Source organism: Fundulus heteroclitus, chromosome 17 (genome assembly GCF_011125445.2).
Source record: "Fundulus heteroclitus isolate FHET01 chromosome 17, MU-UCD_Fhet_4.1, whole genome shotgun sequence".
Classification (NCBI taxonomy): Eukaryota; Metazoa; Chordata; class Actinopteri; order Cyprinodontiformes; family Fundulidae; genus Fundulus; species Fundulus heteroclitus.
This window is the reverse complement of record NC_046377.1, coordinates 5547480-5565662: the sequence shown is the minus strand read 5'-3', so window position 1 is coordinate 5565662 and position 18183 is coordinate 5547480. Positions and strand designations below refer to the sequence as shown.

At 38.5% G+C, this 18183-nt stretch overlaps 1 protein-coding gene across 2 annotated transcripts; it reads right to left on the bottom strand.

The window, feature by feature from the left end:
• Positions 1 to 1928: 1928 nt before the first annotated feature.
• On the bottom strand, positions 1929 to 9754 carry LOC118566622. 2 transcript variants are annotated; one of them, XM_036149272.1, is made up of 12 exons: positions 9472 to 9754; positions 8707 to 8724; positions 8462 to 8592; positions 8222 to 8342; positions 7247 to 7413; positions 6226 to 6379; positions 6043 to 6126; positions 5362 to 5532; positions 4383 to 4445; positions 3686 to 3748; positions 2283 to 2348; positions 1929 to 2193 (listed from the first exon to the last, which is right to left on the bottom strand). In XM_036149272.1, the coding sequence occupies exons 1-12, from the start codon at positions 9593 to 9595 to the stop codon at positions 2030 to 2032; spliced, it is 1326 nt and encodes a 441-aa protein (XP_036005165.1). In that variant the 5' UTR covers positions 9596 to 9754; the 3' UTR covers positions 1929 to 2029. The 2 variants fall into 2 exon arrangements, with proteins under 2 accessions (XP_036005165.1, XP_036005166.1); XM_036149273.1 differs by lacking the exon at positions 5362 to 5532.
• Positions 9755 to 18183: the final 8429 nt, after the last annotated feature.

Here is an 18183-nt window from a genome sequence, read left to right as displayed (position 1 = left end):
GCTGAAATATCCATCCCCAGCATAACTTCAACTTCGTATCAGCTTCTTGAACATTATTCTCAAGAATCTGTTGATATTCAATTCAATTTTTTCAATTCAATTTTATTTATATAGCGCCAATTCATGAAACATGTCATCTCAAGGCACTTTACAAAGTTAAGTTCAATCATATTATACAGATTGGGTCAGATTATACAGATTGATGCAATCAACTGGTTTTCTTAAATAGGAACATTTTTGACCAAAGTCCCGACAAGCAGCATTCACTCCTGGAGAAGCGTAGAGCCACAGGGAGAGTCGTCTGCATTGTACATCGCTTTGCTGCAATCCCTCATACTGAGCAAGCATGAAGCGACAGTGGAAAGAAAAAACACCCGTTAGCGGGAAGGAAAAACCTCTAGCAGAACCGGGCTCAGTATGAACGGTCATCTGCCTCGACCGACTGGGGTTACAGAAGACAGAGCAGAGACACAACAAGAGAGACAAAAAGCACAGAAGCACACATTGATCCAGTGATCTGTTCTACGTTAGATGGTAATAGTCAGTGATCTGTCCTCCCTGGATGATTTCACAGTCAACAGAACGTCAGACCAGATGTACCTACTATGAAGAAAAAAGAGAGAGAACAAAAAGTTAAAAGCTGAAATGACAAGAGTCATCTCAATGATATTGAGTTTAATCCATGTGACCCTCAACTTTAACAAGATTCCCAGTACCAGCATTGGCCACACAGCCCCAAAGCATGATGGAACCTCCACCAAATTTTACAGTGGGTAGCAAGTGTTTTTCTTGGAATGCTGTTTTTTTTCTCCACGCCATGCATAATGCCTTTTTTATGACCAAACAACTCAATCTTTGTTTCTTCAGTCCACAGGACCTTATTCCAAAATGAAGCTGGCTCGTCCAAATGTGCTTTTGCAGACCTCAAGCGGCTCTGTTTGAGGCATTGCTGAAAAGGGTTCTTTTGCATCACTCCTATACAGCTTCTCCTTGTTAACACATACTATCTGTAATAGTGCAGCTAAACTAAATATGAGGAAAAAAGTGAAGCCCTGATCATAGTTTAATACACTACACACTACAATTACACTCTCAATGACCATATACATTACTTTATAACAGCCTCGCAATTAAACGTTCAATGTTTGAAATGGAATGCGCCCCACCATTGACAAACGGAGCCTTATTGTTGCGGCAAACGTCCAATGTTTGAAATGGAATGCGCCCCATCATTGTAACGGAGCCTTATTGTTGCGGCACACGTTCAATGTTTGAAATGGAATGCGCCCCATCATTGACAAACGGAGCCTTATTGTTGCGGCACACGTTCAATGTTTGAAATGGAATGCGCCCCATCATTGACAAACGGAGCCTTATTGTTGCGGCAAACGTTCAATGTTTGAAATGGAATGCGCCCCATCATTGACACACGGGGCGATGTCATGATTAACCTCACCAGTCTGAGTGGGTAGCAAATTCTGTTAAAGTAATTAAATCAGATTTTCCAGTCATAAATTGAAATTATCAGACAGAATGAAATCCTAATGTCAAATCATATTAATAGTTTTCATTAAGCGGCAAAAAGTTTGTAACTGGTCACGTGGCGTGTCACCCATTGATAACCAATAGTAACATGTGATGTTGTGGAACTACTGCATCCCACACTGGGATCTTCTCCAGCTGTGTCCTATCAACATGCCTGTCCTAACGATTTCGCGAAGGGAGAAAGTGCCTTTACCTGAACGTGTCGTCTTCTAACCTGGTCAATTTGTTTATTTAAAAGGAAAGATCTTACTCATTCTCTGTGCTACCATGTGAAAATTTTTGAATTGCAATAGTAATGAGTTCAGCTAACATGCTCACTGATGTGTTCGTTTGATACCCAAATGTTTGTTACTATTTAAAGCACTCACATTTGACAGAATATCTTTTCAATACAAAAGCTTTTATTGAACATTGCACATTTATCAATTGTTTAAGACAAACTACAGGAAATGCTAACATTGAAAGACATAACAAGGCTCAACTTCTAGGGGGTCTGACAATGACGACACAAGTTTTTCTTGAATCCACATGCCAGGTGTGACCACTGCTCACATGTGTTGCAACGTCGCCACTCACGCCACTTCTTCTTGGCATTTTTTTTATCATCACTGAACAGACAGTGGCAGATGTTGCAAACATCCGTAGTATCTAAATAAAGAAAAATAAGTCATTTATTGACAAATGTAGTTTAAAAAACATAAAAGAAGCATAATGCCTTAATTTATTTAAATGCATACCATGTGTAGTCGGTTCTCTTGACAGCACTTCCGTCAAACCCATAGGCTCTGTTACGCTCCGCTCATCTAAAGAAGAATTAACAGTTTAGTTGCAATGTGATCTCAAGGTAGGTCACACCTTCAAGTAATGTTTAACATATTATACTTTATACGGGAATATGTTGAACTCAAGCGTTACTATCAGTTCTGTGTAAACAGCATATTTAAACATATTGAAACAGTTTTGTTATTAATACTTTTTATTTTTATTCATTGTCGTCAAAATTAGGGCCCTGAGGATGGGCATCCTGCATGTTTTAGTTCTCTCACCGGTGGAAGTTACAAACTTTTCATCATGTCAACCTATTCATAGGCCTTGCATTAAACCAGGAACAGAACTAAGAAATGCAAGGTGCTGGCCATTGAGGAACAATTTTGGGAACCCCTAGTTTAAGCTATTGGTTAATGTGATTTGTATGTAATTATTTCTGCAATTTTTTTTATGTTGAAAACAAATTATTGCCTGCTCATTCATTAGTTCCGTAATTTGAGATGTCTTCTACTTCCTTAAAGTTAAACAAGTGATGCAAGATAAGCATCTATGCTTTAGTTCTGTACTACTGTATTTTGTGGTACATCTAATTTAATAATTTCTTTAATGTTTGCATGTGTAATTAAAGCTGGAAATGTGGTTCATGTACATAGGGAATGAGAGTTTTCTGTGTTTTGTTGTGTGACTGATGGTCTCCACCTCAAGTGGTTTGAATAAGCAATAAAACATAACCAAACATAGTGTTGCAAAGTATTCGGAAATATGTCAGCTGTGAGACCAGCGGCAACTATTACTTTTAAAAGCTCACAATATTTCTGTATTCCGCATTTGTGAATGTGACTATTGTTCAGAGGGAACATCAGCTGTTGTGAGACTTGCCAACTTGCTAATTGTCACAACTACATTTGTTCAACAGTCTTAGCATGAGAAACGCATCACATGCACTATATTACACATAAATTTTTGTACAACCACAATATCAATGCCGAGATGAATCTTGCAGACATTGACAGTACAGCTATAATCCGACTATACATAATAGCCATATAGAACATTTTGAAAGGTGTTACATCCTCACTAATAAGATCACCCAATACACGTACCCCAAAGCGTATGTGATTTATCTAAGTTTGGAATATTTATAATTTCTTAAACATATCTGGTTGTACGTCAGAGTGACCTAAAGACAAAGCTGGACTCCCCACACTTTTTGTATCTGAAAACCTATAAATCATCCGGAATACATATTTTCCTAAGGAAGACCAGACATATTTTGTTACCGAGGGTGGAGTGCACTTTGTAATATATCCACATAACATACATAACAACATTGTAATGGAGGACATTCAGGATAGACATGCAACGAACTTACCATTTGCACACATTCCATTCAAAATGTCTTCCACAGTTGGTGTCCTAATTGTCCTCCCGGGGTCTGATACAAAGAATAAAATATAATTATTGAAAAATTTTTTCCAACATATCTTCAATATGAGTACAATAAAATGCAATATCAAAACTTGAAGTACAAGTATCCAGGACATGGCTTAAACAGTATTTCTCAAGTACACATTTTGAAGTGTAAATGATTAAAGGTTTTCTTAAGGCTAATATTAATCAACACAACATTGTACTTTATTAATTTTAATGAACGAAAGGACAATTTCCCATACTCCAGGGTATATTTGTTTCGTTTCTCGTTGTAAGTTGGCATCTGCAAAGTTTTTACAGTAACTAATCCATCACAGACCATAATTGCAAATAACTAAGCAGGTATATGTTGTGATACACTGAATAGAATTGTCACAGGGAAAGAGATTTATTTCTAATATAAATCTGATATAAAAACCATATATACAATTTCAAATGGAATTGTATGATTAAAACAAGTCCAAAAAAAAACCTATTACATGGAAAGGGATACTGAATGCAGTCCTTCCAATAAGTGTATTTGAAAGTCATAGGTATAATCTTCTACTTAACACCAGTAGAATGTAATAAGGAATACAAACCACCTTCACTATGAGAAAAAAAACACTGTGTTTATAAAGTTCAATCTGAAGACATACCATTTGCAGTTATCACCACTCCAGTGTCAGATGTTACAACTGATTCTTCAACAGTCTTTTCATCTGAAGAGAAAATTGAAATTAGTAGTGTGAATGCTGCATGCATTTTGTTTGTATAAAAATAATTATTGCACTGTCAATACATTAATTATAATACATGTTCTTTGTTGTCAGAGGAACACAATAATGCCTTCGTCAGCTCAGAAGTTTGAAAGCAAAAAGAAAAAACAAAAAAAAACGAGGATGGATGATCTTTCTGCTAAAGTATTACTTTCCATCATCCGTGTTCTTTCAGCAAACATTTGAGACAGAAATGGTTTTTGTTTGTTTTCCACTTTACCTGCCATAGAAAGTATTCGTAAACGTTTGTCTGTTATCCTTCAACTCATGTGACCATACTAGCCGAGGAGATGCAACGTTAAAAACAATAAACATTGTCTTGTACAAAACAATGGAGCAACTACAAATAAAGAAAGACTTTTTTGTCCGTTTATTTCTAAAAGGACAAAAAGTGTGTCTGTCAGAAGCTATTGCAGACACGCCATTATAGTACGCAAGTATAGTTATTTAGAAGTTTGACTACATTATACTAGATGAGTATGACAAAATGTTAAGGTGATTATGACAGTAGTGCTAAACAATAAACTTAAGTGAATAGCACAATTCATGGGGCGCAGCAGTTTGAGCGAGTGTATAAAGACAGACTACAGAACTCATGCGGCCTTCCAGACTTTGACTCTGATCCTTGGATCCTTTACCAAATGCTTTTCCCAAAACATATGCTACTTTTGGATTCTGCTCTTTAAATACTTCAAATTAAAGTCTAGCAGTGCAAAAGGAATGACTAAATATAAGAACATAAAATTATGAAAATAACCTCTCAACAACAGACCACCCCATTGCATGATTACAAAGTACGTTTTTACCGGATCACTTCCATTTAAATATAATCTATCAACATTTATGCTCAAACACTTACTAATTTTAAAGGAAATGTTCGCCGCATTATTTAAAATGACTTCTAACTGTTTACGTCCATAGTGGCATGGTTTTTTGAGAGTGATGCCATCAGGTAGACCAAAAGCGTTGATAATTATGCTTTCATTTTGAATGGAGATGTACGGGAGCCTTCCTCTGCCTCCCGCTTCATCTAAAAAAAAAAAAAAAAAAAAAAATTTAAAAGTTGTACATATTTGCAGTCAAGCTGAAGATAAAAAAGTGGATTAGTAATACAGAGCTCCAAATTGACTATTTAGAAAAGTGAAACGCACCAAAAAATTCTAATTTATACAGCCGTGCACATGCAAAGACCTGTGCACCTTGCCTTTATAAATCCCAATTACTGGAAAAGATAATGCAGCTGCTGATCCGTTCTGTTGCCACCCATTAATACATATTGAAATTAGTGTGAAGCTTACAAAAACTGTCACACAAAGCTCATTTTTATACATATCAACTTGTGCATCAAATATGGCATATAACTTTTTTGGTGAGTACGCACAATCATACATGTGGCCCGTGGTTAATTGACAAGGTGTTGCAGACCATTATGTCGACATATACGCAGATACCAACTTTATTACTGCAATGAAGTTAAATTATGAATCCATTACATTGACCATGACTAGAAAATTACTAGAGTATGATAATGTATTCTTACTGTATTTCCTGTTGAAGAGCCCCTGCACTTTCTTAACCATTTGATCAACCGGTTCTTTTGCAGCAGAAGTAGATGATGATTTTCCTTAAAACACAGTGCAAACAAGAGCGAAAATATCATGTAAATATTAAGTCCACTAAGCTGTTATTTAAGTTTGAGGTATCCCTGTCAGTTTGTGAAAACCTTTGAAATGCAGTGCAAAGTTGTCCAGTACGTCGGTACTGTCGAAGAACGAAGAAGCACCTTTGCTGCTCACTTCTAGGACTTCTAAGAAAGGCTTTTGATGGTCATACATCATTACACCAGACTCTACACCAAGCTTCTCAAGACTGGCAACCTTCAACAAAGATCAAAAGAAGAGTCATTCAAAACAGCAGATATACATAACTTTACAAAGGATAGGAATAAAGTTATTGAGCTAGAAAATTTTCATTATTTTAAGTCAGTAAGAAATAAAACACAAAACAGTAAAAAATAAAACATAGAAATATGGCATGTAATATAAACATTCAATATTTCTATAACACATGTTAACAAAAGGTAGATGACATTAATACATCCAAGGTAGTCTTTTAATTTTTATTTTCAATTAGAACACTATGGTTTCCCTAAAAATTATGTGGCCCTTATAAATTTATAAGCAAAATAATACAAAAACTTAGCAATACTAATTCCATTTTTAACAGTGAAAATTATTGTGTCACCTTTTTTTTTGGTTATCAAATTAAATCTTTATATGAAAATGTATTTTCTTTTTATTACCATTACCTTATATGATTAAACACTTTTTTATGATGTGAAACAGTTAAGTGGGGTAAACTGCAAGCACAGACTAAATATGTCATGCGCAAGTATGTTATCACAGATAAATAATAAATGGCATGTGGAGCAATGTATAGTGCTTCACTCAGTCTAGAGGAACTGAAAGGACTTTACACTACATTAAGTAATTTACACACTGATGGTGGTGGGCATTAGCTCACCACCCAATAGGGTTATAGCCACAGCTGGTTTCAGGCAGTCTGACAGAAGTGAGGCTGTCATGCACTGGCACCACTAGCAGCCAAAGCATGTCAACTAAGACAGACGTAATAGGCATTCAAACTGGAAACCCAATGATTACAGGGTTAACTTCTAACACTATTTCCAATATACAGTTAAATGGCTTGAAAACATTCTTAAGGTCTTAGCATATATGGAAAACCTCTATTTTTATCTGCTTTAGGTGCTTCTTCAATTTCAGGCATCGCATATCTGGGCTCATGTCATCTGAAGTGCGCTGAACTTTTAGAGCTGCTGCCTCCTCCGCATATTGCCTCTTCTGCTCTTCTGCCAAAGTGGACCATTTCTGCGTAATATCTTTCAGGCTTCCTAGCAGGAAAAACAAAACAAAGAAAAACAGCAAGCAATCCATTGACATTGTACAGATCTCGTATGGCTCACCCCGACTCAATGGGTGTAGATTTTGATAACGTTAAGGAAACTCTCTAACATTACATGGCAAATAGGAAAAGTTTCATCAAGTACTCAAGATCTCACAAAGGTAATTTGACAAGATAAACTAGACAATACAAGTCAGATTTGTTTCGTAAGGATGGCTTATAAAAACAACTACAAAATAACTAAGGCAAGATACTTTTTCCAAAAATTAAGTTTATGAATAGCCTGGTAAAAAAATGACCCATTGTACTACACATTGAAGCATCCAGAGGGTCTGGGCTATGGCTATTGAGACACTCATTTAACACCTCTGTAGAGGTGTTAAATTTTACCCAATCGCTAATGTTTGTCTGTGACGTATGTCATGTGCCAGTTCAATGCCAAAAATTCTACTTGAAATTGCATTCGCTGCAAAAAAATAAATAAAATAAATAAATACATAAAATCTGTCACTACAAAGACAAAAGACCTGAGCTCATCGAGGCAGCTGTCCATGTTAATTCCATATTTGGAAGGACAACAAAGACTGAATGGCTTCCTTTACTTTGCTACAACTACAGGCGGACTGCAATTCTAAAACAGCACAGAAAATTGGCAGTCTTATCAACTTCTGCGGGAGATAATCCGAGTCAAGGGGAGAAAGCAAAGGCTGTGCTGTAAGTGAGAATTGCAATGATCAGGCTAGCTATACACACAACAATGCTTGTCAACATAACAGCTACAGTAAATCCTCTCTCACCCTTGTTCTTTAACTGATCCCTGCAGAACAGGTTGTAACCAGACAGGTCCTTGGTGTATAACTTCTTGTTTTTAGGTTGAGAAGAAGATGGTTTTTTTCTTCTATAGTTTCCAATCCAGTTCTAAAAAACATAAAAGTCTTGTTACAAAACAGGAAGCTTGAATTTATTTTTATGTAAAATTGCATCTTGCCTTCTGAATTCTGAAATTGAACGGCTAGAAAGAACTTTGGTAAACATACATCAATGACAAACGGTGGCAAGCCAGTGGCCTGGGATGCCGCTCCAACCAGTGGAGATCCCACCCTGGTCATCCCTTCTTTATAGGCTTTCTGGAGGAAGACCTTCGCTTCCTCCGGGATATGTGTTCTCTCTTATCATGAAATGAAAAAAAAGCAGAGCATATAAAAAAAATAATATTCAGGACAAACACATATTTTCTTAGATCTTGCTGTATAGCTCAATGTTTAAGAGATGCTACACATACCTCTTCTTGACATTGAACCTAAAACAAAGACAGAAAATACAACCATGACTATGAATAAACAGAAGGTAGCTGTTTTTTCTGGTATGTGATAAATAAATATTAGCATGCATTGTGCTTGCAGGGTATCCCCCAGAAAACATTGGTAAGCCCGGTGGTTGAGTTTTATGACAGTCAGTCATCCTGTAGCTGGTCATGTTTCTGAGATAAAAAATGTTAAAAGTTGACGGGAAATTTGAAATTACATTTTGAGAATTATGTGTTATTGAAAGATTGGAAGATTAATACATGAACAATAACTATAAAGTCATAGAAAATGCAAACGTTTTACAAAGACTTAAATAAATAAACAACGCTTAGCCTGGTGGGGCAACAAATAAAGAATGATGGCCTCAGGGCTTATAATACACTGTGGGAAACGATGAAATGTAATGAACTGTATGATAGAATCCTAACATTAAATCAATATACTGATATAAACTAGTATACTGAAAAGTATACGTTTTTTAAGATATATGAAACAAAATTTTAGCACATTGTTATTAAAGGTATGAAGGACAGCTACATTTGAACCTGACTGGCTTTTAGTAGCCTTTTTTCTACCAAATAGTGGTAAAAACGTGTCTAAATCTGTACAAACACATGCTGTGCCACATACTCGCTAACATTAACTCATAGAACTACCATCAGCAGATTTATAAATGTAGACCTTCGGTCTTTTGAGGTTTTTTACTACATTTTTATTTGACAGATTCAGGGTCTACTCACCAGCTCCGACCGTGGAAAGTGTCGCGTCGAATGACGTAAGCTTCTTCTTCTTCTCTAATCTTTTGTCGGTTGCAATCCGTAATTTATTATTATTACTACTAATACAAATATTAAACATTTTCATATGGTACAAACACAGATTTTCATATAATCATATGAGCAAATCCATCCGTATTTTTATTTTTTTTAATTAAAAATAAGATTAGGGCCAACCCTAACTTCTTCTTATCATTATTAATGGATTGCAAGCAACTTCGGATGTACATACAGCCACCTAGTGGAAGGCTATGGGGTTGGACAACTCATAACACTACATAACTCCATAACTCTAGAATATACCTTTTCATTTCATTATATATATATATATATATATATATATATATATATATATATATATATATATATGAAATTGCACGACCGGAAGAAAAAACACGGCATGTATTGAGAGAACACGATCCAATAAAATTAACCAAGTATGTTAAATTTTGGCATTTATTTTGAGTGAATTATTGGAAAAAATCCAAAGAAATAAAAGGCATATTGGAAATATAAGTCTTTAAAAAAGCGAACAAAAATAAACAAAACAGGGAAAAAAAAACTCCGGTTTTAGATTTTAGTGAGTTGTTTTTAAATACTGTAACGATTATTACAATACCTAATTAAAATCTTATGATACGTTTGGCTTTTGAATTTTTAGTAAATTCTTAATATCCTGTTCAAATTCGCAGATACATTATAAATAAAGGTTTTTAAAAAAAGGTAAAAAAAAAAAAAAAAGGTTCTATTCGCGACAAGCGGCTGTTATCACCGATAGAATGGTTAATAACAGCCTGATAGCAGGCAGAGCAGGGACCAACTGAGGCTATTCAATGGGGCTGATAACCACTGATAATCGCCATTCTATGGGATGATAACATCTGAAGCGGGTGACATCACAAGATTTTCAGGGATTTTTTTTAGTGCATAGTTGTGAATTGTAAGAATTTGCATTTACTCCCACTGAGCCAGGACTTTGTAGAGCCACATTTCCTGGCAGTAACCACGGGGGGGTCTATTCGGATCGTACGTATAGCTCTGCACGACAGATCCTGCCCTGTCAGAGTGGCTGGGGTGCATCTAAGAACATCGATTTTCACCTCGTGGACGAAATTCTCTATTGTGCTACTTAGGTATGGGCTTTGAATAGGCCATTCCAACACAAGTAAGCTTTGATCTAAACCAAGGATGACCAAAAAAAAAAAATGATTCAAATTCTGTTGGCTGTTTACGACCCTCTCAATAATTTAGTGTGGCCCACCCCTACAATTCAAGAATGGTACAAATCTGGCTCACCGGCGCTGGTGGTTGACGCAGAAGACATTCAGAGCCACATTTTCACTTGTGTGAACCCTTTTAAACAAAGTGCAGATGAATGAAAATCTTTATATGATAACTGTCAGGCACAAGGGAACTCATTTGTCCTCTGTAAACCACGCTTTTTGGTCTCCGGGCATGGGGTCGGAAGAACATCGTAGCCTGAACCATTACACTAATAAGGCTGCTAAGGTCACATGAGTCACGGGCCCTACCTTCCAGGTGGGTTCAAAGCTGCTGGAGACAATTCAAGACTGCACTGTAAGGTCAGGGGTCAGGCTGATTCACACCCTGTGACCAAAACAAACTCACACGTTGGCATTGCCGGGCGACCTGTTGGAATCGTCAGCTGACAACGACGGCAGGGGCGAGGCGTCCATTTGACCTCAGTGGCCCCATTAGTGGCTTTACCAGACGGATTAGTGCGTCTGGGTAAAAGTCCAAATTCCAATTCTATCCTGTATTTATGAGCCGTGCTCAGAGCTGAGGAGGTCCTAAAGATGAGAGGTGAAACATCTTCAGGAAACAAGAGGAGCAGTCTAGCTCCCTTCATCTTAAGCTCTTGGTATTCACATCCAGTGGTTGACTATAGGCCCATTCATACCTCACGTAAAAGACGGATACGTGTGGAGTGTTTCATACGTTCTAACCGTCCATTTCGTCCGTATTTTGACACGAAAATCGGGAGCTTACGATTACAGACGAAACGGATCAATACGGAGCAATACTACCGGAAACGGTGGGGGCGCTATTGAGTTTGTAGTACAAAATGTCAACAAAATCACGAAGAAGGTTAGAATTCTGGGCTTTAAACAATGGCGGGATTCGAGGAACGACTTGCGAAGCTTTTTTCCGAAACTACCCACACATATGATGTGTCGTGTCCGGGGCACAGGGACAAACAAAAAGTTTACTTACGGAGCAAATACAACAAAATCACATCTTGGACCGTCGCCGTGTTTGATCAGTGACGAATCATTGGCGACCAGCGCTGCCACCTAGAGGAAATATTGGTTATTGCGCACCTCAACGGACGGAGGTATGAAGGAGTCAACGGATAGAACGTACGGACAGAAATACGGACGTGTAGGCCAAACGTAGGGTATGAATGGGCCTTTAGAGTCTTCAGCAGGTCGTCAAAAAGGTTACCAATCCTGCAACCCCCCCCCCCCCCACCCCCTAGCTAATACAGTACCTCTCACACCTTGGGCCCATACACAGACACTAACGGCAAAGAAACATGTAGATTAAGATGCCATTTCTCCCCCTTCCGTCCACATTCTCGCGTTCACACCCCCATGAGCTGCTGTTGACATCCATTCCTTTTGGGGGCTTTTCAAGGACTTTGTTATTTAGTGCCGTTGACATTCAGAAAATATTGGATGTTCCGAGGCCCCTAATCTCTTCTTCAGCGTTTTCCCCCTGTAGGCATGGGCAAGGCCATTAAAAGTCGGCGCGTACGGTGCAGAGTCGGCAGGAGGTGTAGGGGGAGAAAAAAAACGGTCCTTATCAGCAGCGGCGTACTGTATTTATTGCTGCCGAAGCTCGGAAATCCACACAGGAGGAAAACACGGCAGGGAAAGACCCGGGCATGACACGGAGAGGCGGCGGAAAAGGCGACGGCGAGCAGCGGGGCCAGTTTACACGCGTCCAGTCTCCAACCAGACCACCGGAACCAGGAGGAGCGCGCAACGCCAGGAAATCTCCGGCCGGGCCTCCTGAGAGTTTGTCTGATATTCCTCCCAGGCACGCAGGAATATTAAACGGCCTCTTGTAAATCAAACAGTTGTGTGTTAGCGAGCACTGAAACAGAATTAGTTAGGAAAAGGGCAGCTAATAAATTGACTATTTAAACAGCTGAAGCAAAAAAAAAAATAGAAAAAAAAGTCAAGGAAATGTTGGAGGGGCCTAATGGCTTCGATTTCTTTCTGTTTTCCTTTCACTCTCATTTCTTTATGCATACACAGAGTTTCAGAAAGGGCTAATGATGACAAGAGCTGTTCTACATCGCGCACCAGCACAAGGCAGGTTGAAAAAGACGAAATGCATGTTAAACTCGCATGTGTGCATCCAAGAGTCCGGCAAGCATTAAAAAAAAAAAAAACAGGTTGACAAGGAGATCTTCTGAGCCTTTGTTCTTCACCTTGGACCAAAATGCAGCAGAGAGAGAGACAGCGCAGAGAATGCGGCCGACGCGAGGAGCAGAGGCAGCGGAGGGAGAGGTGATACAGGTGAGAGAGAGAAAAATCAACCGGCTCTCACACAGAGACAATCAATAAGCTCTCTTCTCAGTCTATTTCCTATGGGCTGGCCTCGGTAATAGCATTGTGCCAAAGCAGTCTGTGTGCAGCCTGGGAATAGGTTTCAGGGGTGGTGTGATAGAGTACGAAGCCAGCGCCGCTGCCCAGGGATTCACACTAATTGTTGCTTTTGTCATAAAGAGGGGCGGCCAAATCACTGGGAGGAGGGTTGAGCAGGTAGCATCTTCAATGTCAGACCATAAAAGGTGCAGGAAGATGAGAAGAAAGGGTCTGAATAACAGGAAGGGGAAAAAAATTGGATGCGGCCATTTCTAATGGGGGTGAGTTTTTCATAAAAGTGAATGAAGAAAGAATATGGCAGAAAACACATAAGGTTGATACTTCTTGTCAGGACGCCGTCGTTTCCGCCGACCTGCGTCGGAGCAGCAGACGAAGGCCGTCCTGTAGAAACTCCGGTTCGAGCAAAAATATCTGTCCTGAAAAAATGTCTTTTTTGTGACACAGCTTCCTTCTATCAGCGTGTGCTGTGTTGAAAATATGCGCCGGCACAAAAGAAACAAGCAAGCGCAGACTCAGCCCAAGGCTTCAAAGTTATCCCAGCTGTGGGTCACCGGCGTTTTACTTTCAGCTCGGGTGGCCGTGACACTGCGGCAGCAAACGTCGGGCTCTCAAAGCACGCTAGCTTTGTAGTTAACCGATATCAGTTCACCTCTTTGTTTAAAGTGGGAAAGTAACGTTTTTGCGGGACGATGCAAAATACAGAAGAGGCTCAACATGATACAGATGGAGAGAAAAAATGTTGGGAGAAAAACTGTTTAAAAAGGGGTCTAAGACAGCTGTTCAAAGGCAAAGATCAGAAGAGAGCAACAGAAACGCGGGACAAGCTGGCTCCTTGCAGGTGTGGTGATGAGAAAACTAGGGCTGCATCCAAAATGCTCCAATTATAGCTCATATAGCTCCTGTTCCTTCACCTTTCATGGGGTCAACAGTAAGAACTCCATCTTGGGAAGGAAAGGAGCTTCGCCCTGCTGTGCAGATTTCAGACAGCCTTTAACTCATACTTTTTATTATGTGACAGAAACGCACATGGATGATTGTAGTCAAATCAGGGCCTGCACCCTTCGTAAAAAGGCTGTAGGCTGGAAAAAGCTGGACATCTTTGTTAATTTCCGTTAGGTGGGCTGTGCCTGCACGTCATCTCAAGCAAAGGATTGCGGGATTCATTTTAACTCTTTAGCACTGGTAAGGGACGTCGCAAGCTCCCCGTGCTAGAGAAGCTATGATAGGAAGCATACTGGCTCTTTTTCCTACCTCCGTCTGTAACTGCATAATTCAAGACAGCAGTCATCACGGCGAACGCTGACGCACTTCCACTTTGGCTAAAGAGTCCAAGTTACAAACTAGATGTTTTTGGATGCAGCCTACTAGGATCTGGTGTGAGGTGAGAGCAGGGAGCTAGACAAAACCAATCAAACCCAGAACCATGCATACAATTTACCAGCAACAATAAAACAAAACTAGTGATGCACGATATTAAAAATTTAAACCGATATCGATAACCGATATTTTTCTGCTTTTCATGGCCGATACCGATTCCGATAAGTTCATATTCAATATAGTTTTTGCATAATCTGCAGCTTGTGCTATGAAAAACAAATTATTTAGCAGCTGTGGCTTATTTATAACAGCAAACAAAAGGTTTTGGCTCTTCAAATGTTTATTTTTTTTTTTTATACCATCACACAAAAAAGTTGTTATTTGCTTTTAATAACAAAAGACACAAATCAATTTAGAATACAAAGAGCATCCCTTAAAAATTACTGAACAAATCTATAGCTTAACTGCAAAGGCATTTGTGAAGTCAAAAAATAATAACCCCAGCAAAGGTCAAAGAAAAAAGTGAAACTTCTTAAAAACTCAGAAGGCTATCAGCAAAGGTATTTCTGGAGTCAAGTCAAATAATTTTCGAACATGAAATTATCTGTACCAACATATGCATATAAAAATTCAAAAAAATTTAATAAAGTCAATAAAAGTGCATTGTCAAAAATGAGGTGCTATGATGATGATTTTTCAGGTGAGCTATTAGGTTTGTTGTGTTAAAACTCAAATCCTTCTTTCCTCCTCTCGAAATTCTTGCAGAACAGGTTTTGCAAACTGCAATACTGTTGTCATCTTCTAATACCCAGTTTGTCTATTTATAGTCAGGCAATAATGGAGCCAAGCTTTGGTCCTGATAGTAAGGAACGCAAAATCCATAGGTCATGTCCACTGAGCTATATAATACACTGGAGTGCTAATCACCGTCTGTTTGAACGAGTCGCTTTGAAGCCACCAGCCGCCATATTGGTACTCCCTATTTCCCCCCAGTAACTAGGGAATATGTGCGCTACAGCATCGAATAACGAGGATTTTCTCATGTTTAGGGGGAGCTTAAAACTTTTAAAATTTCAAATGCCATATACTTTTATGTTATGTTCTAAAAATATCAAGTACTGAGAAAGTCATGTGCTGAAATATTTTGCATTTTATTCATTTAAATAATATGTTTAACATTTATAAATATATAAATAACAATGTACAAAAAATATATTTACATATGTGTATACATATACATACATATATACATATACACATACTTATATATACATATATATATATATTTAATATGAATAACATGTAAAATATTTCAGCACCTAATTTCCTAGTAGTTGATAGTGTTAGTACATCCACTGACTGTAGAATTACCTGTGAAACGTTTTCACACAGCCAGAAAACTGCTTGTTGTTGCAACCAAATCCTATGGGATTCTGTGAGAGTAGAGAGTAGCAAGATGGCGACCAGTGACTTCAGTTTTTCGGCAAAATCAGCACTCCAGTGTATTATATAGCTCAGTGGTCATGTCCCGCTTTGGGGCTACTCTGCCTGAATAAAATTCCACCACATTTAATTAATTTATCGGCTATTTTTATCGGAAGAATTTACTTATCGGTGCGATATAAAATTCCACCATATCGGACGATATTTTATCGGTCCGATATATATCGTGCATCTCTAAACAAAACCAGTACTGATATGAGCAGATTATTGAAATATAGATATTTTTTAAAGCACATACTACCAAAAAGAAATTGTGTCATCAACCAAAAAAATAATTGATGAAATATGCTGTAGTTTATTAAAAGTGGTGTTTGCACGTGGAAAGTACAGCTTCAAATGAGGTACTACGAACAAAACAACAGCTTTCCTGGCCTCTTGAAGCTACACAATTAGCTTTGAGCCTGATTTCTTCCACACAGATGAAAGACAACTGTATACGGTCGTGAACACAAAAGAAGACCCACAAGGAATTATTTTTTAAAACTTAGTGAGACAATTTCAGTCCACAAAATGTTGACTTGATATGGCTGCTTATGAGAAAAAGTCATTCCTAACTACCGGACATAAGAAGCAAGGCCACTGAACACAACTGCAGCAGAACAAATAAACCACATTCATGAGAGTTGGACATGTCTAAAGACCATTTTTCATGCCACCTTTTACAATTTCACCTTCCTGTTCACCCCCTCATATCTCTGCTAGACAGTCCAGACAGTCGCTGGTCCCACCAAGCTCTCTAGATATTATAAATAAAAAAAATTTTACAATGCAAGAAGACTGGGCAGATTGAAAAATCTGTTTGTTTACAGATTCTTTAAAAAAAAAATCAATATTTTTTTAAAGAGCTGACCAAGTTGCCATTTATGGCGGTTATAAAAAGGAATAAAAGGTGCAGCCTCTGTCAAACTACCCGACAGCTTCGGAAAATGCTTTAAACTCAATTTTCTCCCTACATTAGCCATTGTTAATGCAACAGCCGCGTTTAGGCAGGGGAGTGATTAAAATCTCATCTCATCTTATAATTTCCATGCATCATAGTCCCTGCCTGTCCCTCTAAATCTCCGACCAGGAGCAGGAAATAAAACTCAGCGTGACACATGGGGGATGACGAGGGTGGAATTTCCACTCCGGTGCTGGTGAACCCGGCAATTCATTAAAAAAGAACGGGCGAGTCAGCAGGAGCGCTACGGCAAGGAGGGATTCTGGGGGCAGGTGGGGGAGGCCGGTGGGAAAGGCGGAAGCGAGAAGAGAACGGAGAGCTGAGGCGAGACACAGAGAGAGAGAGGCTCCAGCTTTCATCCTTATGTCTAAGTAGCTGGTTGGCAGGCCACAGCAGTCAGCGCTTGGTGATCAGTCAACAAAATAAAATCCAAAATATGCTCCCTCTGGCGGTCGTGTCAGGGGGTAGAGTTCACAAATGTGGAATTTCTCCAGCGTAGCTGGGGTCCAACGTGGAGATCGACAGCCAGACCTCCAAAAACAGCTACAGCAGTAGCTGCCAAACTTTTTACAGCTGACAAAAATGGCAATGAAGCCAAAGGTTGAATTCCCATTTTTACCCCTTGTTCCCTCAAGTTCTACCAGAGGGGAGGAAAAAAGTGTTAATTTTTGAAAAGCTTTATCTCTGGGGTGTTTAGATACAAAGCCTTGAGATGTAACAATGCATGATACTGGGTTCACAAATGCTTGCGTTTTGGTAATATTTTTTAATATTTGATTTCAATGGGGTTAAGCCAAACTTGACCACTTGCTTAATTTCCAGTATAATAAGAATAATGAAAATGCAAATGTCGTCAGACCCAACACTTCAGTTCCCTACAAACACTCTAAAAACAATTCAGATGGGTTAGTTGATTTAGTTCAAAATAAATATCATTTTTAAAATAAGTAGAAAAGTAAGTAGGTGTGAACTAAAGAGTTTCATTTGTGGCATCAAATAGTGGTGGGAGTCCTTTTTCACCATTTTGTTTAAATTTGATCATGTATAAAGGAGTCAGGGGGAACAGTTAATCTTTAAAGTGTAACTCAAACCTCTTTAAAAGCATAACTCCACCGTTTAAAACTAAAGAAGTTCACATTAACATGAATAAAAATGCACAAAAACATTAAAGTAGCACTATATAGTTTATTTGGGAAAGAAAATTTGACTTTGGGGCAAGTTACCCTTTAAGAATAAAACCCGACAAAAACAGAGTTGCACGTAATATTTCTAAAGTAG